Source organism: Ictidomys tridecemlineatus, chromosome 12 (genome assembly GCF_052094955.1).
Source record: "Ictidomys tridecemlineatus isolate mIctTri1 chromosome 12, mIctTri1.hap1, whole genome shotgun sequence".
NCBI classification, from domain to species: domain Eukaryota; kingdom Metazoa; phylum Chordata; class Mammalia; order Rodentia; family Sciuridae; genus Ictidomys; species Ictidomys tridecemlineatus.
The window spans coordinates 91,005,260-91,028,634 of NC_135488.1; the positions used below are offsets into that span (position 1 = coordinate 91,005,260).

General features: G+C 37.3%; 1 protein-coding gene across 5 annotated transcripts in view; it reads left to right on the plus strand.

Annotated features, from left to right (window-relative positions):
- The window catches only part of Dhx57 (DExH-box helicase 57), a 46,533-nt gene extending 27,602 nt beyond the window's left edge, over positions 1 to 18,931 (plus strand). For all 5 annotated transcript variants that reach the window (XM_078029327.1, XM_040271117.2, XM_078029326.1 and 2 more), the window contains 12 exons: positions 1,180 to 1,296; positions 4,064 to 4,160; positions 4,959 to 5,132; positions 5,543 to 5,743; positions 7,117 to 7,393; positions 8,720 to 8,815; positions 8,901 to 8,984; positions 10,368 to 10,502; positions 11,319 to 11,393; positions 15,548 to 15,682; positions 16,850 to 17,050; positions 18,256 to 18,931. In XM_078029327.1, coding sequence (XP_077885453.1) covers positions 1,180 to 1,296; positions 4,064 to 4,160; positions 4,959 to 5,132; positions 5,543 to 5,743; positions 7,117 to 7,393; positions 8,720 to 8,815; positions 8,901 to 8,984; positions 10,368 to 10,502; positions 11,319 to 11,393; positions 15,548 to 15,682; positions 16,850 to 17,050; positions 18,256 to 18,399 — 1,736 coding nt within the window. In that variant the 3' untranslated portion in view covers positions 18,400 to 18,931. The remainder of the gene's footprint in view (positions 1 to 1,179; positions 1,297 to 4,063; positions 4,161 to 4,958; positions 5,133 to 5,542; positions 5,744 to 7,116; positions 7,394 to 8,719; positions 8,816 to 8,900; positions 8,985 to 10,367; positions 10,503 to 11,318; positions 11,394 to 15,547; positions 15,683 to 16,849; positions 17,051 to 18,255) is intronic.
- Positions 18,932 to 23,375: the final 4,444 nt, after the last annotated feature.

Here is a 23,375-nt window from a genome sequence, read left to right on the forward strand (position 1 = left end):
GACATTTGATTAGTTAAAACTACCAAAAAATATATATTTTTTTAATTAACTATTTTCACTTCACTGCCTTTTTTCAATTCAGTGATACTTTCTCCTTTTTGAAAAATCTGACTATTTGGAATCCTGGCAAAGAAAAGTGATTTTCTGCTCTGCCCTCTGTATCCAAACACACCCTTGTTTGTGTAGTCTGTTTAATCCTTTCTCTCATTTTGCCCAACATGGGGTTCACTCTACTAAAACATTGTTTAGAAACTGTGTTTTTGCCCCTCTTCAAACTTACCATCATCATATAGGAAGTTTCCCTTTCTTGATACTTATTATAGTTATTTTGTTTCAGTTAAACTGTAGTTAGGGTGATGGACCATCAGGAGCACAAAGGAAGAAAGGGTCATAGTGTTTGGAGAATTAATCACCCCAATAGTATGCTACTTGTTTTTAAAAGAGCTTAGGCTCACAGTACAATCCAAAGAACTGTCTTCTACCAAATGGTGTAGAAGGAGATTGTAGACCTAAGGGTCTCTGGATAGGCTTCAAGAATTTTGGGGAAGCCCTTAAAATCACATGTATGTTTACAGGAAAGATCTATAAGTTTTGTCATTTACTTAAGGGAACCCAAAGATTAACAGCCACTGTTATAAAGATGCTAATAAAAGCTGTGGCCTCTATGTGTTGCTTTCCATGGACTGCTGTTACCCTGACTATGAGCTAATCAGATCAGAATTTGATTGAATCATGAGTTCATATACTGTGTAGTGGTAAAAGGAAGGAAAGAGGAGTCTAAAGTAGCCCCTCTAGGTCTCTGTAACAGAGGCAATAGCCTGCTCCTTGAGTCATTGTTCAAGATTGACTCTAGAAAGTACTCTAGAGGAGGCTGGGGTTGTGGCTCAGTGGTAGAGTGCTCACCTAGCACACGTAAGGCCCTGGGTTCAATCCTCAGTACCACATAAAAATAAATCAATGAAATCAAGATATTGTGTCCAACTACAACTAAAAAATAAATATTAAAAAAAAGAAAGTACTCTGGAAATTTATATTTTCCAAGAAACTAAAAGATAAATGTTCACTTCAGTACATTAAATTAGAACATCTGTGTTAAATCAACTGAACATTTACCTAGTTCACAGGCATATTGTCTTCAATAAGGTATAATTATTCTTCTACTTTTTCCCTTTCTTTCAGGGGTCAGCAAATCAGTCATCAAAACAATGTCCATTATGGATTTTGAAAAGGTTAATCTTGAATTAATAGAGGCCTTGTTAGAGTGGATTGTGAATGGAAAGCACTCCTATCCTCCAGGTAACTGCGTCTTCATCCAGGCCGAATGATGCACAAATTAAACACTGTTTGAATCACATTGCAGACCACACAGGGAGGCCACAGAGCAGTGGGGTTAAGAGCTCAGCCTTTGGAGTTTAGTAAATTTTCCAGTTCTGCTCTTTAGGAATCCTGTAATCTTGTAGCCTTTATCATTTCTACTGAACATTTACCTAGTTCACAGTTTCTTATTTGTACAGTAAAAGTAGTAATAAATCCTCTTACATAAAGCTATTTCAAGAATTAAAATAAACCAGCCACATGGGGGCTGAGGATATAGATCAGGGTAGAATACCTGTTTAGCATACAAAGGCCCTGGTTTCAAACCCCTGCACCACATACATGCGAGTGCGCATTTACACACATAGTTAGAAAAATAAATAAAAGAAACCATAGATAAAGCACTTAACATTGAGCCTGGCATAGAGTTTATGCCCAGTAGATACTATCTCTAATAATGGTTTATGAAACACTTAGTATTGATATCAACACTGATAACAGTGCTGTTGCTGTAGCACAGAACAATCACTACTTTTCTCCTCCTCACTGTATTCCTGTCCCAGGGATCTTCTTCACCTCACTTACAATCCTTTATCCCCAGAGCAGACACCCCAGATCTTCTTATAACTCAATCCTTTGCATGATTCAGGTTTCTGCTTACATGTCTTCTCTGCAGAAGATGTCTTGTCTTCCCCTATCCTATCATAATATCCAAAAATGATTTTCATTTCATTATACTTAAAATGGTCTATAATTAGACTTTTGCTTACTCACCATCTTCTTCAGTAGAATGTAGAGTCCTTCAGAACAGGAGTTTCTTGTTCACTATTATATTTCTTAAACCCTAAAACAGTACTTGAACATTTAGACATAGAGGAAATATTTGTTGCATGAATAAAGAAAGGGCAGTCATTATTGGGTGATCATTGAATAAAGTGATTTATGTGCTTGTTAGTACTTCAGAGAAGTGAGAATGACTGCCCTCTTCTGCTTAAACTTAATCATTATGTAGTATTTTCTAAAAAGACTAAGGCATGTAAAATTATTAAAGTGCATTTTTTTTTCTTTTGGCAAATAATCAGTTGTGGCTAATATATTATCAGTAGATTGAATATCTTGTTTCGTGCTAAAAGAAAAGACTTACTAAAAAAAAGCATAGAAGTCAAAAAGAAATATTAGAAAATTACCTAATATCAAAGCGAAGTAAATATAGTGATTAGAGTACATTTGTGAATATTAAACATATTCCTGATACAGATGGCAAAGCCATGAGGGCAGAGCAGATCATAAGGTGCATAAGAAAGCCAGGCACAGTGGCGCATGCCTGTAATCCCAGCACCTCTGGAGGCTGAGACAGGAGGATTGTGAGTTCAAAGCCAACTTCAGCAAAAAAAAAAAAAAAAAAGTAAGGCACTAAGCAATTCAGTGAGACCCTGTCTCTAAATAAAATACAAAACAGGGCTGGAGATATGGCTCAGTGGTCGAGTGCTCCTGAGTTCAATCCCACCCCATCCATCCCACCCCACCTCACCCCACCCCTGCACCAAAATAAATATAAATAAAATAAAGTGCACAAGAATATAGATATGCTTTCCTCCCATCTACATAGATTATTTTATTACTCTAAAATTTTGTGGCATTTTAGCATGATGAACATGGGGCATACAATGGAAAGAGCATGGATCTGGGACCAGAAACCTTAGGATTGTATCCAGGCTTCATGCTTACTAGCCAGTGATGTGGCCAAGTTACTGAATCACAAGGTGACTAATGAGGATCAAATGAGAAAATGTATGTGGACATTCTTTGTATACCATGAAGTATTTCAAAACAGCCGTACAAGATCTCTTTTGACCATTTTATTTTTTTTAGTCATTTAGATTCCTTCTTTATTTAGTGGGAAGAATAATTGACTAAATAATAGGTCATGAGTTATTTGTGGGATTAAGGGAGGGGCTAGTGAAAGGTTATCAACCTGTTCTCTGAATAAAGCAAAAAAGAAAATAAGTGGGCTGGGGTTGTATCTCAGTGGTAGAGCGCTTGCCTAGCACATGCAAGGCACTGGGTTCGATCCTCAGCACCATATTTTTAAAAATAAATAAAAAATAAAAGTATTATGTCCATCTGCAACTAAAAAAAAAAAATTTTAAAGAAGATAAATATTGCTGAGTGACTTCTTGGCATAGGATTATGCTGTGATCCATTATTGGTTTGTATTTTTTTAATGTAAAAATTTAAAGCCCATGAACTATTAATATGATAGGGCTAGTTAATGCGCTGCCTCTTTCAAATGTATCCAAATTTATATTACCAGATTAGCCAGCCAAATGTAGTTTCTTTTTCTCATTCCCAGTAAAATATTTATGGAATTTTATTCATAATAGAAGAATCTTCCAGTCTTAAGGGTTAGAAGGCTAATTTTTCCTATAGAAACAGAATGTCAGTAGCCAGAGCACTGAAGAAGTATGTCTGAAGAACTTCGATTGTGATTCTTATGTAATGTAAGGCATTATGCTTTTCACACCTCACTTCTTGTTATAGAAGGATAATCATACTCAGTTTTATCTTTATTAAGTTGGAGAATGTACAAAAACCATAATTTATTATTTATTTAAATTGTTGGGGACTTTACAAAGAAAATTGTGAAAAATTCTCAGATTATTGCATTTTTGTTTTGTTTAATACAGGTTTTTAATTTATACTAGTTTTTCTTTTTCAGCTATCTTATTGATTCTTTTTCTACACCCAGGTGCTATACTTGTATTTCTACCAGGACTAGCAGAAATCAAAATGCTTTATGAACAGTTACAGTCTAATTCTCTTTTTAACAATCGACGTAGTAATCGGTAAGCTAATGGCTTTCTAGATCCTTAATCATCCATTGCAGTTATCTGCAAATGTGAACAACCAGAAGGGTCATGTTAGAATTCTCGCCCTCTTTAGACTCTGGTGTCACTCTTCAAGCTTACATTTGTTTATGCCAGCTGGAAATGGACAAACCTGTTTGCTCCAGGAAATCAGTTATTCCATCCATCAAAGAAAGATATTTCTCTTCACTTAGCATTATGACTCAGCAAACTTGCATGTAATTCAGTTGCCAAATTCCCCAGAGGAGGAGCAGATGGGGGGACCAGCATTAGTAACAACAAAGAATGCTACCATTTTGAAAGAAAATAATTTTCAACGGGTCCTGTTCTAGCAGCAAGGCACACCAGGCATGCCTCCACATCTAAGGGAAAGCTAGCAAATGAACACACTCCCTAGAAATATAAGAATGAAATTTTTTAACTTCCATCACAGTTTTTCCCTCTCTCTGATTTAAAAAGTAAGGGTAAGATTTTTCTCTGCTGGTCAGTTTGCTCTAGGTTTGTTATGTGTAGAATATCAATTATTTCTTCTCCTTGACTATTAATTACTGAATTATACTCTAGCACTTTTCTCAAGTTGGTACAAGGTTTTTAGCTCCTAGAACTGAGTATTTTGTAAGGGTCAGAAAGCACTTTCCCATTAGAAGAGCTGGGGACATGTGCAGAAAAGTTGCTCATATGTGAAGTCATATTGTTGGTTTTAATGGAAATTCATCCATGTAACTTAATTTCAGTACTTTGTGCCAGATTATTTAATGTGCTTTTATTTCTTTTCAGATGTGTTATTCACCCTCTTCACTCATCTTTATCCAGTGAAGAGCAACAGGCTGTATTTGTAAAACCCCCAGTGGGTATAACCAAGATTATAATTTCCACCAACATTGCTGAGACTTCCATAACCATTGATGATGTTGTCTATGTCATTGATTCTGGGAAAATGAAAGAAAAGAGGTGATGTTACAAGGACTAAAGATTTAGGGTGACAGCTGTTAATGGCTAATGCTAAGATACATAGATTACTATTTTAAAAATACCTTATGAAAACTTTATGTGTGATGTGTGAATAGCCAGGACCTTGAATCTTAAAAGTCAAGCATAAAGTTCTAAGATTTTTACCTTGGAGACAATCAGTTTTCCTCTCATAGTCTTCATAAGATTTTACTGTATTTAAATGAAAAAGAATTGAATAAAGAAAATGTATTGGTACTTGATACCATTTAAATCAGCACTAGCTGGGCCCACGAGGGACTCAACTATTCTAGAACACACAGGGCACTGTGTCCTTCTACAGAGGTAAAGTGTAATTCATCTCTTCTGTCCATGTAAAATAGTTTAAATTTTTATTTCCTTTTTCTTTATAGATATGATGCCAGCAAAGGGATGGAAAGTCTAGAGGATACTTTTGTATCTCAAGCAAATGCCCTGCAAAGAAAGGGTCGAGCCGGCCGGGTTGCATCTGGGGTCTGCTTCCATTTATTTACTAGTCATCACTACAACCACCAGCTTTTAAAGCAGCAGCTACCAGAAATACAAAGAGTGCCATTGGAACAGCTGTGTCTAAGGTTACATGTTGATTTTTTGTTTTCTGCTTCTAAAAGGTTTCTCACCCTATTTAAGTTCCATGGTTTTCTTTTCCTAGTAGAAGATATTTTGCTAAGAATGTACATGGGTGAACTCATTCATTTGCAAAGAAAGAGTTCTTCAGTGTGTTCTTTGACGTTTCTTTCAACTTTCTGCATATAGAGATCTGTTATATTGCAGAACATGGCCCTAAATAGAGCTCAAGAATACATTTGTAAGTTAGGAAAATAACATCAAGGAATTCCTTCTGGGGTAACAACAATATCAAATTATCCCAGGGAAAAATCTATAGCCTCATTATCAGAGAAAAGTGAATGAAACTTGAAAACACCATTATTTACTTAATGAACAAATATCATAAAACAGGATTTAATGAATGAATGATCAAATTTAATGTTATTGAGACTGGGAAGCCTTTGATTCAACTTTTCTGAAAACTTGCTTGATAATATATGAGAACTGTAAAACTATCCATGCTCTTTGAGCCAGTCATTCCCTTGAGAAAGTATACCCATAAAAAATTACTGAAAGGGGGGAAAAAACTACTCATACAAAACTATTATAGTTCTTCTTTTCTGTAGCACGTGCATTTTATTTTAAAGAGAGAGAGAATTTTTTAATATTTATTTTTTAAGTTTTTGGTGGACACAACATCTTTGTTTGTATGTGGTACTGAGGATCCAACCCAGGCCTCACGTATGCCAGGCGAGCACGCTACTGCTTGAGCCACATCCCCAGCCCATAGCACATGCATTTTGAGAGCCTACTGTTTGCCCAGCACAGGGCTCAGCACTAGGGATACTATGAGATTAAAAAACATTGTGTCAGGGCTGGGGTTGTAGCTCAGTAGTGGTGGAGCACCTGCCTTGCATGGGTAGGCACTGGGTTCAATCCTCAGCACCACTTACAAATAAATAAAAAAAGGTATTGTATCCATCTGCAACTAAAAATATATATATATTAAAAGACAAACAAACATTGTGTCCATAGTTAGGCCTTAAGAAATTAGGGGAATAAGGGGCTGGGAGTATAGTTCTGTGGTACAACACTTGCCAAGTATGCATGAGGCCCTGGGTTCAATCCCCAGTACTGCAAGAAAAAAATGCTAAGAAATTGGGGAAGAACTGATGCCATAAACTAAGGTAGTGGCAGTGCAAATGGAGAGGAATGAAGAGATTCAAGAGAACTTTGAAAGTTGATTAACCCATGAGGGAGGGTGAGATAAGGGGCAAATGTAAGTGTATTTCTGTCAGTGCACGTCTTAAAATGAAATACCTCATTTGGGAAAAAGCTAAGTACCAAGTACATATACACTAATAATTATCTAAGTGTATTTTGTTTTTTTTTTTTTCAGAATTAAAATTTTAGAGATGTTTAGCACTCATAATCTACAATCTGTGTTCTCTCGGCTCATTGAACCTCCACATGCTGATTCTCTCCGTGCCTCAAAAATACGATTACGAGACTTGGGAGCATTAACTCCAGATGAAAAATTGACCCCTCTAGGATATCATTTGGCCTCTCTGCCTGTGGATGTGAGAATCGGCAAACTGATGCTATTTGGGTCTATCTTCCGCTGTTTGGATCCTGCTCTCACCATTGCTGCCAGCTTGGCCTTTAAATCACCTTTTGTAAGTAAACAACATTCTTGTAGAGTTTATGCCATAGTCTCTAAGCGGATCCTGAGAGCATCAGGGGTGTGAGCCCCCTAAAATATTACATGTTGGATATGAATTTTTTAAGGACACACAGTCAGTATGAACTTTGTGAATAGGACTTCCCATTGCCTATTTCTCAAATTATCTCAATACAGTCACTCACTGTTTTCTTTCATTAGGAATTTGGAAAGACTCATTAGAAATGCTAATGTCATTCTTAGCCAAAACTGAGTACCCATCCTTTGTTGGACTCTCTAAATATGATATTAATGTAATCATTTACCCACTGAATTACCTAAGAAAGAAGGAATTTTACTTTCAAATAGAAAATAAAATTTTAGCCAGGCATGGTGGCACATACCTGCAATCCCAGACACTTGGGAGGCCAAGGCAGGAAGATCCCAAGTTCAAAGGGCTGGGGATATAACTCTTTGATAAAGCACCCCTTGGTTCAGTACCCAGTACCAAAAAAAAAAAAAAAAGAGAGAGAAAGAAAAAATTTTATTGTTGCTGTTATGTTACCTATAAAGTTATTCAGATGTACGAAAATTTGAGAGACGTACTAGAAATGGTTTCTAATGATTTTCAATGGTGTCACAGCTACAGCCTTGGTTTAGCTTGCCAGGAGGAGCTACTGCAGCTTATGCTGGTGTCTTCAGAGCCTGATAAAGAATTGATAGGAGAGTGGAAAGCAGTGAAAATTTACTTCTCTGCTTATTTTACAAATTTATAGAAAAAAAGGAAGTTCTGTGAACATTATTGAAAATATTACTTATGGGTAGAGAAGCAGGAGAGACTCACAATATAAAAGATAAAAAAAATCTATAAAAAAGAGCTTTCTCAGCATGTGCAAGGCCCTGGGTTCAATCCCCTGTACCCAAAAAGAAAAGGAACAAAAACAACAAAAAGATTGAATTGCTCTTTGATGACTCTTGCTACTTGGAACTAAAAGACCCAGAAGAGCTAATTTTGGGTGGGTGGACAGACTCACAGGAAAGAAAAGACCATTAGCTTGCCAGTTACTGCCATACTTGCTTTTAACCAGCTGACCCACAGAGTATGCTTTGTTCCACACAAAATGCTAGCCCCAGGCACCTGGCTTCATCTATAGGAAAGTGCCATTTGAAACCTCAGATGTGGACTGGGGTTGTAGCTCTGTGGTAGAGTGCTCACCTTGCATGGGTGAGGTCCTGGGTTCCATCCTCAGCACCACATAAAAACAAATAAATAATTAAAGATACAAAAAAAACCCAAAAAACCCTCAGATGAAACGTCCTTCAAATCATTTTTCTCACTTAGGTGTCTCCCTGGGATAAAAAAGAAGAAGCCAACCAGAAAAAGCTGGAATTTGCATTTGCAAACAGTGACTATCTGGCCCTTCTGCAAGCATACAAGGTAAGTACTTAACCAAATAACTTTGGTTAACAGAGTTGGCACTAAAAACAAAGTGAGTTCAGTTTGATTTTTCTCCACAATTTAGGGGTGGCAACTGAGTACAAAAGAAGGTGCGCGTGCAAGTTATAATTACTGCAGACAAAACTTCTTGTCAGGAAGAGTTCTGCAGGTGAGTTGTTTCTGTGACAGTTTATTTTCATTCATCTTCCAAACACTATAGTTGCTCACCAGAGGGCATTGCAACTTTATCTCCCTTGTTCTGTCTTGACATCAAAAATGTTATTTCTGGAATATGCTTAGCTTTCCCAGCTACATAAAATGGACTGCTAAACTATGACATCAGTCTTCTGTGCTTAAACTTTCAACTGACCTGTTTCTCCCTGGAGGTCACCTCTTCTGAATATAGAAGATAGAATAGAATATTGGCACAGTGGAAATAACTGCTTAGTAGGAGTCAGTTTTCCCAACACTTTTTATTTTTTATTTTGACATGAGGTTTCACTAAGTTACTCAGGCTGGTCTCAAACCTGTGATACTCCTGCCTTCAGCCTCCTGAGTAGCTGGGAGAAGAAGGATTTGGAAATGGCCACGGCACATGACTAATTGTAGAATTTTTATAAGATCTCAGTGAAAACCTTGTGGTAAAATGGAGACTAGTATATTTAATTCCTAGTCATATTTTGCCATGTTATTCATGTGTACTTGAGACACTATAAGAAAATACTTAAATTGTCATCAATTGGATTGCTTAGTTTTTACTTTTTTGGATTATCTCCTTTTCTAGTGTCAGATATGTAACTTATAAAAAAATTTTGTTTTAAGCACTGGGGATTGAACCCAGGGTTTATATATGCTAAGTAAGCTATAAAAAGGAGTGTTCAACTCTAAAACATTTAATAATGTCCCATTCCTAAGAACTAATGTGAGCCAGCAAGATCACAGGTAGGAGGAAGAGAAAGTTCTGAAGAATTTCTTTTTTTTTTTTTTTTTTAAAGAGAGAGTGAGAGAGGAGAGAGAAAGAGAGAGAGAATTTTTAATGTTTTATTGTTTAGTTCTCGGCAGACACAACATCTTTGTTGGTATGTGGTGCTGAGGATCGAACCCGGGCCGCACGCATGCCAGGCGAGCGCGCTACCGCTTGAGCCACATCCCCAGCCCCTGAAGAATTTCCTTAAGAGAATCATTAGCCACTCTAGGCACAGTTAAGGAACTGACATGAAGACATGAACAGAAATGCAAGCAAAAGAAAACTAGATAGTAAACAGTGCCACAAGCAAAATAAACTACATTTTTTTATTGTCCTGAGAATTTTCAGAAAAAATAAGACCACCTCCACCTCCAGTGAACATGTTTAAAAATATAGAGTTAAATAAATGATCCATGGGTTTTCTGATATTTTTGAATGTCCATGTAGCTCTCAGCTCTGTCTGCTAGTTTGTATAAGTTTGCTACCCACCAAAGTTATACATTTGTGTGGTCTCATTGTTGTAAGTCTGGACACCCCCTTTGCTATACTGATGCCCTTTCTTAAAGGTGTTTCCACTTCTTTCAGGAAATGGCCAGCCTCAAACGACAATTCACTGAACTATTATCGGATATAGGGTTTGTAAAGGAGGGACTCAGAGCAAGGGAAATTGAGAAAAGGGCCCAAGGAGGAGATGGTGTCCTAGATGCCACAGGAGAAGAGGTAAAGAATGTGTAGTTACTTCATATTTCTAATTAATTAGCTCATGAGTAAAATATTAATTCCAGAATACTTGGTGAACATTCTTCTTCACTTAAGTCCTATAAACAGGAGGTTAGTGGCATTCTTGATTTTCTTCTTTCCCCAAGTGTGGCAGCTAACACTGGTGAGAACAGGATGCTTTTTCTGTTCATTGTTGCTTTTGGGGGGGGGGGGATTGAATCTTGTGTATGAAAGGCAAGCACTCTACCAACTGAGCTATATCCCCAGCCAATACAGTAGTTCTTAATTCATGAAAGTACAGTAGACTTCCAGTAATATTTCTCAAATCAGGGCAGACTTTTTCCAACCAAGGATGATCCTATAATTATAGGAAGAGTACTTCTTCAAGATGAACTTGATGTTCTTCTGTTCTGGAGATTCTAAACATCTCATGAACCAGATGGAATCTCTCCATCTGAAACAGTGGAATCTCTCCACTGATACTTAACAATGGCCTTTTTAAAATAATAATAATAATAATAATAACAACAACAATAACCTCACATCATAATCAGGAACACTGGTTTTATAACTGCTTTGCAGTGATCTAGAGAGTCATTATGGGCTCCTTGAAGTGGCTGCTGTGTGACTGTGAGTCAGAAGGTTTACTTTTTACTTAGACAAAATTTTTCTAGCAAAGAAATAGAAGTTAGATTTTTTGTTTGTTTGTTTGCTTAAGATAGAGATCACATGAAATATAATCATAAATTCCAGGCAGAAGTAGCCATATTACCTGGTAAAATTTCTTGAATGATTAATATTGTATTTCTCTCCTAGGCAAACTCAAATGCTGAGAACCCCAAGCTGATATCAGCAATGCTATGTGCTGCTCTTTATCCAAATGTAGTGCAGGTAACAAAACATTTTTCCTGGATCCTTCCATTTCTTATTTGATTTGTAACAAGGGGATAAACTTAAAATATGCTCATCAGTCATCTTAAAGAGATACAAACACACAGCTCATACATATTTGATATACATTTCCAGTTCTTTAATTCTCCCCAACTGTATAGATATATCAGGGATACATTTATTATGTAAAATGAGGAGCCTTTTTTGTGTGGTACTTGGAATAGAACCTAGGGTCTCCTGCATGCTAGGCAGACACTTTACCACTGAACTATATCCCCAGTTAGTCTTTTTTTTTTTTTTGAATCATGATCTCCCTAAGTTTTTCAGGCTGGCCTTAAACTTGGAATCCTCTTGCCTTGCTTCCCAAGTAGCTAAGATTACAGGGTATACCACTGTGCCCAGATAATAAAGTACCTTTTTAATCCTTCTGACATATTATTACATTCCAGAAATTAGAATGAACATAAAAGTCACTTCTCTAGCCAACCTATATGTAATTAACCTTCTCTGTTAGGTAGAAACTTGATTCTGCTGTAGTTTTCTTTATGCTTTCTACTCTGGACTAAAATTAGAGAACAAATCACACAAAACTGTGCTTTGCCAGAGACTACTCATGGTCAGCCTTCTGGAAACCTTCCTTGGATGTGCTTTTGGAATTTTACCTGAGTTTTGATTTTCTAGCTCTAACAAGGGACAATTTTAAAGTTAGAAAGAATGAAGTAAATGTGGCAGGATACTGAATTAAGACCCTAGCTTTTTGTTAATGTTCAATTTAAATCTGCTGATTAATTTATGGCTTATTTTCTGCTTAGCATTTGCATGCTTTTTGAACTGTTGAAATGTGCTGTAAAAAATCATTTGGGGGCTGGGATTGTAGTTCAGTGGTAGAATACTTGCCTAGCATGTGTGAAGCACTGGGTTTGATTCTTAGCACCGCATATAAATAAACAAATAAAATAAAGATCCATCAACAACCAATAAAAAATTTTTCTTAAAAATCATTTGGATATGCACAAAGTCCTAGCTTAGGTCCCAGCACTGCCCCCCGCTCCTCTCAGTCCGCCCCCAGCCAAAAAAAGAAAATCATTTGGATATATGTCTGCTGCTTTTGATATTATACTATGCTACCCTTGGAGGAAACTGGGTGAGCACAAAGAATACTCTGCACTTTTTTTTTAATTTTATTTATTTATTTATTTATATGTGGTGCTGAAGATCAAACCAGGGCCTCACACATGCTAGGTGAGCGCTCTATTACTAAGCCACAACCCCAGCCCCCAAATACTCTGTACTTAGGCAACTTTCTATGAATCTAAAGTTAATTCAAGATGTAAATAGTTTTTTAAAAGAAAGTGAGAAAAACTCATATGGAGACTTAAAAGTATACAAACAAAATCCCTGGCCAGGCATGGCAGCGCACACCTATAATCCCAGCAGCTAAGGAGGTTGAGGCAGGAAGATCATAAGTTCAAAGCCAGCCTCAACAATTTAGCAAAGCCCTAAGCAACTTAGCAAGACCCTGTCTCAAAATAAAAAATAAAAAGGGCTGGGGAATGTAACTCTGTGGTTAAGTGCCCCTGGATTCAATCCCTGGTGCCAAGAAAATAGAAAAAAATCCTGAATATGCTATAAGAAATTTTAGGTGATGATCATCAATAAGACTGGAAAAAAGATCTAATACAATCTAATAGAAAAGTAGGCAAAGGACAGGAAAGAACATACAGTGCATACACAAAAATAATATTCAGCCTATCGCTGTGGTGCATGCCTGTAATCCTGGTGATTTGAGAGGCTGAGACAAGAGGATCATGAGTTCAAAACCAGCCTCAGCAACGTGGAGGCACTAAGCAATTTAGTGTCTCTAAATAAAATACAAAATAAGGCTGGGGATATGGCTTAGTGGTCAAGTGCCCCTGAGTTCAATCTCTGGTACCCCTCCCCCCCAAAAAAACAACATTCAACATTAGCATGGAGAAATCCAAATTAAAAGTGGCACATGGTGGTACACATCTGTAATCCTAGTTACTCAGAAAGCTGAAACAGGAGGGTCACGAATTCGTGGCTAGCCTGGGCAAGTGGGGATGTAACTCAGTGCACAAGGTCCTGGGTTCTAGCCCCAGTACTGCAAAAAAATAAAAATGCAGATTAAAACAACAAAGAAGCCAGGTGTGTGGCTGGGGATGTGGCTCAAGCGGTAGCGCACTCGCCTGGCATGCGTGCGGCCCGGATTCGATCCTCAGCACCACATACAGACAAAAATGTTGTGGCCGAGAACTAAGAAAAAATAAATAAATATTAAAATTCTCTCTCTCTCTCTGTCCCCCTCTCTCTCTCTCACTCTCTCTTTAAAAAAAAAAAAAGAAGCCAGGTGTGATTGTGTCTACCTATAACTCTACCTACTTGAGAGTGAGGCAGGAGAATGGCAAGTTCAAGGCCAGCCCCGGCAACTTATTGAGACCCTATCTCAAAATAAAAATTAAAAAGGACTGGGGATATATATAGTTCAATGGTCAAGATCCCAGATTCAATCCTTGTACCACAAAAATAAATAAGTAAAAAAAACAAAACAAAGAGATACCTTTTTTGCACTTTTCAAATTGGCAAAATTTATTAAAAAACAAACAAACAAACTTAAACACTGTCCTGTCATAAGTCCCTCAACAACCACTTTCTCTCTGAGTGGGAATAAAATTTTATATACCCTTCTTAGAAGTTTCATTTCTGGAGCTTACTATTAGAAAATAGTTGCAGATGTGCACAAAAATAAAACTAAAGAATGTTCATTCAGCATACAATCTAAATTTCCAATTAAAGGAAATGTATTAGTGATACTATAATTTCTTTTTTAATATTTTATTTTTTAGGTGTAGATAGACACAACACAGTGCCTTTATTTTTATGTGGTATAATCCTTGAGGATTACATCTTAGGAAAATATTTAACAACGTGGAAAAATGGTCTCCATCTATTAAGTAGGAAAAGGTCCTATTTTAGTTTCAATACATGTGTATCTTTTTATTGATATTATTTTGTGCCTATGGTTTTCTATATGTAAACATAAATCTAGCAGAGAAAAATAAAATATTTATCAGTAATGCTAGTTATTTCTTAATCATGTAGTTAAATTTTTTCTTATGTATTTTTACAGTAAACATTATTTTGTAAAAAAAATTATGTGTGTATATAAAATCAGATTTTCAATATTTTATTTTATGTATTTTTTAATATCTTTATTTTATTTTTATGTGGTGCTGAAGATCGAACCCAGGGCCTTGCACATGCTAGGCAAGTGCTCTATCGCTGAGCCACAACTCCAGCCCCCAGATTTTCAATATCTTAGAGAGAGAGAGAGAGAGAGAATTTTAATATTTATTATTATTTTTTTTTTTTTTTTAGTTTTTCGGCGGACACAACATCTTTGTTTGTATGTGGTGCTGAGGATCGAACCTGGGCCGCACGCATGCCAGGCGAGCGCGCTACTGCTTGAGCCACATCCCCAGCCCTTTCAATATTTTAAATGAAATAATCTATAGAATTTTTTTGTTCTGAAAGAAATTTATTTAGAAATGTTATATTGGGATTGAGATTAATACTCCGTTTTCTGCTCCAGTGTCACCAGCTGGATCTCTGTGCCTGGTAGCCAATACAGACTCAAAGTGTCAGGCACAGTGTCATGGTCCTGTAGCCTCAGCTACTAAGGAGGCTGGGGCAGGAATATATCATGAACCCATGAGTTCAAGGCCGGCCTGGGCAACACAATGACACTGCCTCAAAGAAACGAAAAAGAATCCTCTTTTGGGACTGAAGATGTAGCTTGGTGGTAAAACGCTTATGTAGCATTGAGGCCCTGGGTCCCATCCCCAGCACCTAAAATTAAAAGCTGCAGACCCTAAAATATCAACATAGTTTATCCCCATGTGGCTGTTTTGTGATATAAATCCTCAAAGCTACTGTACATACCATGAAGTGGTAGCTATCAATCAATCAATCAATAAATAAGCAAACAAACAAGTAAGCTATACTGTTTTCAAAAGGAAACAAAGAAATGAAAGAATGGCAAAGCTATTCAAACAAGACTGGTTTATGCAGAGGGACATGCCCTACAATAAAAGTATGTATATTACAATCTCTTTTGACAAATATTTGTTGTTCAGGTGAAGACCCCGGAAGGAAAATTTCAGAAGACCAGCAGTGGTGCTGTCAGAATGCAACCAAAATCAGCTGAGTTGAAGTTTGTGACAAAGAATGATGGATATGTACACATCCACCCTTCCTCTGTGAACTATCAGGTCAGAATGGTGGTGCATACTTATATTTATTTATGGCAGGTCCTGAGTGAGAAACAGTCCCTTAAATCAGGCACACCTTGTTTAATCACTGATAGTGTCCCAGCCATACCACTGACTTAAAGAAAGTTGAATAATTATAAACAGACTAGCAATGGGACTATTTCTGGATAAACTTTTTCTATTTCAAGAAAATTTTACTGGCTATAAACGAAACAAAACAAAACCCCTCAAGTCTGCTTTCAAATATAAAATTGTTTCTCTGAATTGGTGATTTAAGAAGTCATGAGTGGGCTGGCGTTGTGGCTCAGTGGTGGAGCACTGCCTAGCATGCATGAGGCACTGGGTTTGATCCTCAGTACCACATAAAAATAAATAAATAAAAATAAAAAAGGTATTGTATCCCTCTACAACAAAAAATAATAATAAAAAAAGTTATGAGCACCAGACATGATGATACACTCCTGTAATCCTAGCTACTTTGGATGCTGAATGAGGAAGATTACATGTCTGAGGCCAGCCTCAGCAATTTAGCAAGACCCTGTCTCAAAAAGTATAAAGGTGGCTGTGGATGTAGCTCAGTGTAGAGCATCCCTGGGTTCAATCCCCAGTACCCTAAAAAAATTAATTTAAAAAAGTCACCTTTGGATTCTGGCACAGGGCTTCATGCTTATAATCCCAGTGGCTCAGGAGGCTGAGGCAGGAGGATTGTGAGTTCAGAGCACTAAGCAACTCAGTGAGACCTTGTCTCTAAATAAAATACAAAATAGGGCTGGGGATATGGCTCAGAGGTCAAGTGCCCCTGAGTTCAATCCCCAGTACCACCACCAAAAAAAAAAAAAAAAAATTCCTTTAAACACAGAAAGTTTGGGTTTGAGTTTTCTGGTTTTGTTTCTTGTGCTGGGGCTCTAACCCAGAGTTTCACATATGCTAGGCAAGGTTCTACTAGTGAGTTCCCCGCAACCCTGAACACAAAAAAGTTTGAGGTCCAAATGAAGTTGGCAAGTAGGTAATTGCACATATAATCCTGGAGCTCAGAGAAAAGGTGCAGGCTAGATATAAATTGGGGTATAATTAATGAACAAGCAGTATTTAAATCCATAGGACTGGAGGGATGCTCCTTATATTGCCAGTGACATCACTGTTGTCATTTGAGATTTTATGTTATAGGTCAGACATTTTGACAGCCCCTATCTGTTGTACCATGAGAAAATCAAAACAAGTCGGATATTCATCCGTGACTGCAGCATGGTATCTGTGTACCCACTGGTCTTGTTTGGAGGAGGCCAAGTGAATGTGCAGCTTCAAAGAGGAGAGTTCGTGGTCTCCTTGGATGATGGCTGGATCCGTTTTGTAGCTGCTTCTCATCAGGTAAAGGGATAATTGGTCTGTTGTTCTTGAGGGTCAGGCTATAAGGGTTTTTGATATTTGAAGTACAGAAGTTCATTTAGGAACCAAGAACAGCAAAGCTAATTAAAAGTAAAGGATGAGTCTGCCATGGGACATGAGGCAGGCAGGAGTGGAGCAGGGTTGGTAGAGAATATACTTAACATGCAGAAGACTCTGGGTTCAATACCCAACTACACACACACACACACACACACACACACACACACACACACACACAAGGAAGGAAATGGTGAAATGAAAACATTTTACATTAATATATTTTATTTAACCTAATACATCCAAAATGTTTTCATTTCAACATGTAATTAATTTAAAGATCTATTGAAATATTGTACATCTTCTTTCCATAGAATGTCTTTGAAATCTGGTTTGTATTTTTACTCTCAATGTATCTCAATTTGGACCAGCCACATTTCATGTAGTCACCTATGGAACAGTGCAGGTCAAGGGGGCCAAGCAAGGTTGGTTTGATTCAGCAGTTCAATCATGACAAAAACCTAGCTATCCTTGTAGTACAGGCCTTGTTATAATATCCTGGCTTCAATAGCTTCTTGCTTCACTCTGTACAGCATACCATCTAGAAAAGGAAACAGAATCTTCTTGTTTCCATCATAGCTTCCTTCCTAAACCAATTGCTGTAACCAAAGGGATGTACCAGCTTTGAAGGCCTGGAGTACCTGAGCTACTCACTCCGGCAGGTTTCACAGCATGAACCCCAGGGTCCAAATGGCAGAGTTGATGCAGTGGGACGGGGCAAAACAGATGTTGAGAAAACATCTAAGTGCCTCTACAACATCAGCATGAGTAGAATGTGATAAAAGCATAGTGTATCCCAATTTTGCTTAATATCTGCTATTTTTAATTTTTCATTTTAATTCTCCATTTTTCTGCTTCTCATGAGACAAAGGGTAAAAGTCAACCATGCTTTAAGAGTGGAGAATACTTTATAAACACCATATTTCCAGAATTAACCTTTCCTTAAAATGAGATATGATATTTTTTATAATGGACCTCATTTTGTACATTACAAAATGAAAATGTGTTTAGATTGTTTTCATCCTCATGGAGTTAAAATTAATATCAGAAGCCTAAGTAATGGTGACCATAATTGAGCTATTTCCTTCTGATAGCCTGTCCACTCATACTGCGGCTTTCATTGTATATAGGTGGCTGAATTAGTAAAGGAACTTCGTTGTGAACTTGACCAGCTCCTCCAGGATAAAATTAAAAACCCAAGCATAGACTTGTGTACCTGTCCTAGAGGCTCCCGGATCATCAGCACAATTGTGAAACTTGTCACCACACAATAAAGTCTAGTCTAAGAGTGCTTGCTCCTCACCTGCCTCTTGCTCGCCTGGAAAGTCACAGCAGTACTTCTACCTCGGACTGAAGACCTGAGCTGGGACTGGCCCTGCGCAGGGGCAAGGGCTTGCAGTGCCGAGCCAGCTATGGTCACTTGCCGAAGGGACATTTCCACACTTTGTACTTCCAACAAAGTGGGGACACTCCCAGCACAATTTGGAGTGTCAATGGTGAGAGAGTCTAAACCCAGCTTGCCAGTGTTTTTCTCTGTGACTGTTTGGGAGTGAGTGAAATTCACCTGATAACACAAAAGTGAATGTTTAATACAATTCTCTTTTAATCTGTGTATTATTTTTCTTCTGCTTTTTAATCATGTATGTCTTATATTCTTTTCTCCTGTTTTTAATTGGGCATGAGGAGAAATAGTCGGGTTTTTTTTTTCCTTGTCATAATAAAGGCTCAATTGAGGAAGTTAGAACAGAGAAGGAAAAACAAACAAATAAAAATCATGTGAGCAAGAAAAATAAAAACTTCATTTTAGGTTGTTGGCTACTGATTTACTCACTTACTTGATTTGCAAGGGGGTTTTATTTTTAATCATTAAAGGTCACCTTAAAAAAACAAATTTTATCTCAGGAGGCTTAAGGCAACCCAGTTAGACCTTGTCTCAAAAAATAAAAATTGTTTAAAAAGGTGTGGGTGATGGTGATTGGGGGTGTAGCTGAGTGGTATAGCACTTGCCTACCATGCACGAGGCCCTGGATTCAATCCCCAGTACCTCAAAAAGGAAAAAAAAAGAAAAAAGAATTTAATGAGTTTTGTGTGGGGACTAAAATGCAAGCTGATGTTATCTATGATGCTCCTATTTAAAGCAGGACAATCTCTAGTGTCTTCACTCTAACTTCTCCATTTAGGAATTTCTGCTATCTTGTAAACTCACTCAGATGCAATGGCCATATTTCACATTCCCAAAATGAGAATTTTTAAAGTTTTTCAGAGTTGAAAAGTAGCTCATTGAAAGGTTGCCACGCTAGTGTCACATTTATAGCTATAAAATTGCCTTCTATGAGATTACTTATTTTCAACCACCCATTAGGTTAATGGGGCACTGGCATTTTGAAAAACTTAAGTACATTTACATTTTCCCTGGACACTTATCCATGTGGCCAGGAAAGATCCCAAAGAACTGAGTGGAAAAATATTGTTTAGACCTCAGGATAGAGTCACTGCAGATTTCCTGCTACAGAGAGAATTCAAACTAATGAACAAAATCACCTCAATAGAAGGTATTTATTTTTCAAGGTATTACTTAAGTTTTCAGGAAATTTCCTAGGCTTCTCAAAATGATCATTATCAAGTATGTTTAAACTTAAGTGCATTTGAAAATCTTAGTCTAAGCAATACTTTTTAAAGGCATCAATTCATGTCATTCCTTTGCATAAAAAGCATACATGTGCACAGCACCCACAGTGTCCAAGTTCTAACTTGCTATTGAAACAAGGTTCATATCACAGAAAGCATTAAGCTGGGACCTTTAGAAGTCATGAAGAAGCAGCATGCATTAACTCTCCAAAGAAGTTTGGTTGTTCTTCTCTTTCCACATTTTTTATTGTTGCATTATAAGTGTGGATAACTATGGGATTTGTTCTTACATATCTGTACATACACACAATATAAAAATGTAATTTAGCCAGTTATCACTTCCTAGCACTTCCAACCTCCTACTCCCTGTTCCCTTTCCTCTACTGATCTCCCTTTGATTTTCATGAGACCCCCACCCTCCCACCTTTCTTTTCCTTTTTATTCTCTAGCTTCCACATGAGAAAAAACATACGACCTTTAACTTTCTGAGTTTGACTTATTTTGCTAAACATAATGATCTCAAGTTCCATCCATTTTACTACAAATGACATCATTTCATTTTCTTTATTACTCCATTGTGATGCTGGGGATATAGCTCAGTTGCTTGCCTCGAAAGCACAAGGCACCACCAAAAAAAAAAAAAAAGACTCTATTGTGTATTTATAACACATTTTCTTTATCTTTTCATCCACTGATGAACACCTAGACTGCTTCTGTAGTTTGGCTATTGTGAATTGTACTGCTATAATTATAATTATGGGCTTTGTATAATCACTATAATATGCTAACTTTAATTCTTTAGGATAAATACCAAGTTGTGTTATAGATGGGTCATATGGTGATTCCATACCTAGTCTTTTGAGGAACCTCTATAACTGATTTCCATAGTGGTTGTACTAATTTACAATCCTATCAACAGTGTAAAAGTGTTCCTTTTTCTCCACATCCTCTTCAGCATTTATTATTATATTCTTGATGACTACCATTCTAAGTGGTATGGGATAAAACCTCAGTGTAGTTTTGATTTGAATTTCCCTATTTGCTAATGAATGTTAAACATTTTTCATATGTTTGTTGGCCATTTTGAGAAGTGTCTGTTTAACTCATTTGCCCATTTATTAATTGGGTTATTTGGCAGTCTTGGTATTTTTTGAGTTCTTTATAAATTCTAGATATTAATCCTCTGTTAGAAGAGTAGCTAGCAAAGATACTCTCCAATTCTGTAGGTTCTCTCTTCACATTCCTAATTGTTTCCTTTGTTGTGCCAAAGCTTTTAAATTTGATGTCATCCCATTTATTAACTGCTGGCAGCAAAGTGTGGTGGTGCATATTTGTAATCCCAGCAACTTGGGAGGCTGAGGCGGAAGGATTGCAGGTTCGAGGCCAGCCTGAGCAATTTAGCAAGACCTTATCTCAATGCAGCTTTTATCACAAGTTTGCAGCAGAGCATATAGCTGGAAGGTAGTTAAAATAAAACTTTCTATCCAAAGTACTAGGAATTGCAGCCCTCAGGGAATCCAGTTACTGGACTGGTCACTTCCAGCCATATAAACGCATATACACTATCATGTTATAGATGTGCCAGAATTTGAAAAGAGTTGGGAGGCCTGGCCTTAGGCACTAAATAAGAAAACTCCACCTCAAAAAAACTTCTAAGCTCCTCAATAAAATTATGAAATAAATTTAAATAAATAAAATTATAGCTGGGTGCAGTGATATACACCTATCATCCCAGCAACTCAAGAGGCTAAGGTGGGAGGATCAAAATTCAAAGTCAGCCTTAGCAACTGGGCAAGAATTGTCTCATAAACAAACTAAAGGGCTAGGACTATAGCTCAGTGGTAAAGCACTTGCCTAGCACATGTGAGGCACTGGGTTTGATCCTCAGCACCACAGAAAAATAAATAAAATAAAGGCACTGAGTCTGTCTACAACTAAAAATGTTAAAAAAAAAAAAAATGCAAAATGGGGGTAAAAGCCAGGTGCTGTGATCCCAGCAGCTCAGGAGGCTGAGGCAGAAGGATCATGAGTTCAAAGTCAGCCTCAGCAATTTAGCAAGGCCCTAAGCAACTCAATGAGACCCTGTCTAAATAAAATACGAAAAATGGCTGGATATGTGGCTCAGTGGTTAAATGCCCCTGAGTTTAATCCCTAGTACCAAAAATAAAAAAACTAATTTTTTTTTTGAAGGGTTGGAGCCAGCCTGTAATCCCAGCAACTAGGAAGGCTGAGGCAGGAGGATAACAAGTTCAAAATCAGCCTCAGCAACTTAGTGAGGCTCTCAGTAATTTAGCAAGACTCTGTCTCAAAACAGGGGATGTATGTAGCTCAGTGGTCAAGCACTCCTGGGTTCAATGCCTAGTACCAAAAAATAAAATAAAATAAAAATAAAAGCCTGCAGAGGTATAGCTCAGTGGCTAATTATAACTTTGGATTCAATCCCAATACCTCAAAATTAATTAAATTACAAAAATGAGATTCTTTGCAATTAAAAGTTAGAATGTATTCATTGTATTTCAAGGAGAAACTGAATTTCTAAGCCACGGGATGGTTAGCATTTAATATAATTCTATGGAGGGCTTAGTAAATGGTTTCTTTAAATATTTGTTTTACTGGAATCTAGCAGAACAATATTCATAAAAATACTTGCTATGAAATTAGTTTGCTCCGCTATTCGGTACTATCTAACGGGAAATTCTTGGGAAATGACACAGTTGATCATCCTGAGAAGTGTCATAGACTGACAAAAACTTCTTTTCCTTGAGTATCTTATCTGTTTATTATAACTTAGATTCCCTGGCAAGTAATGAACTTTGATCTTTACCCTCTCCAATATCTGAGCTAATTTAAAGAATAAATCTAAGCACAGCATATGGATCTGTAGACATATGGTAAATGTCTGCTCCTTTCTAGACGATGGTTTGAATGTGTTCCTTAGAGATTATCATAAAACAAGATCTTTTTTCCCCCTAGTACTGGGGATTCAACCTAGGGGTGCCCTACCACTGAGCTACATCCCCAGCCCTTTTTATTTTTTATTTTGAGAACAAGGTTTGCCAAATTGCCCGAGCTGGCCTCAAACTTGCCATCTTCCTGCCTGTGTCTCTGGGTCTCTGGGATTACAGGTACCTACTTTGGCACCCAGCTAAAATAAGATCTTGTGAAAGTACTTTGTAAAATTAAAACAAAGCAATTGTAAGGAATTAGAACCAAGGGTGTGATTTTCAAATGCACCCAGGCTGGCTCTGTGGAGACCAATACTGTATTGTATTATGAATTGCTAGGCCTGAGCTTGATTCACACTCTGAGCGTGTCTTGCGGGTGTTACCCAGCAACATAAATAACTGATTGCCACATGATTCTTGGAAGCAGCAAATATGCTCAAATTGCCATTATGCTTGAACACTGCAGGCAGAGGCCGGCTGTTTCCTCCTAAATCATGTGGGAATTAAGCTTAATTCCCTGGGCTTATTATCCCCACACTCAGAAGAAAACTGCTTAAATACTTAGCCAATGAATAAATACAAGGTTAGCTGTTTTTTTTCAGAAGTTTGTTTTTTATTTTTGTTTTGTTTTCAATGCTGGGCATGAAACCCAGGGCCTTGCATACTAGCAGACATTC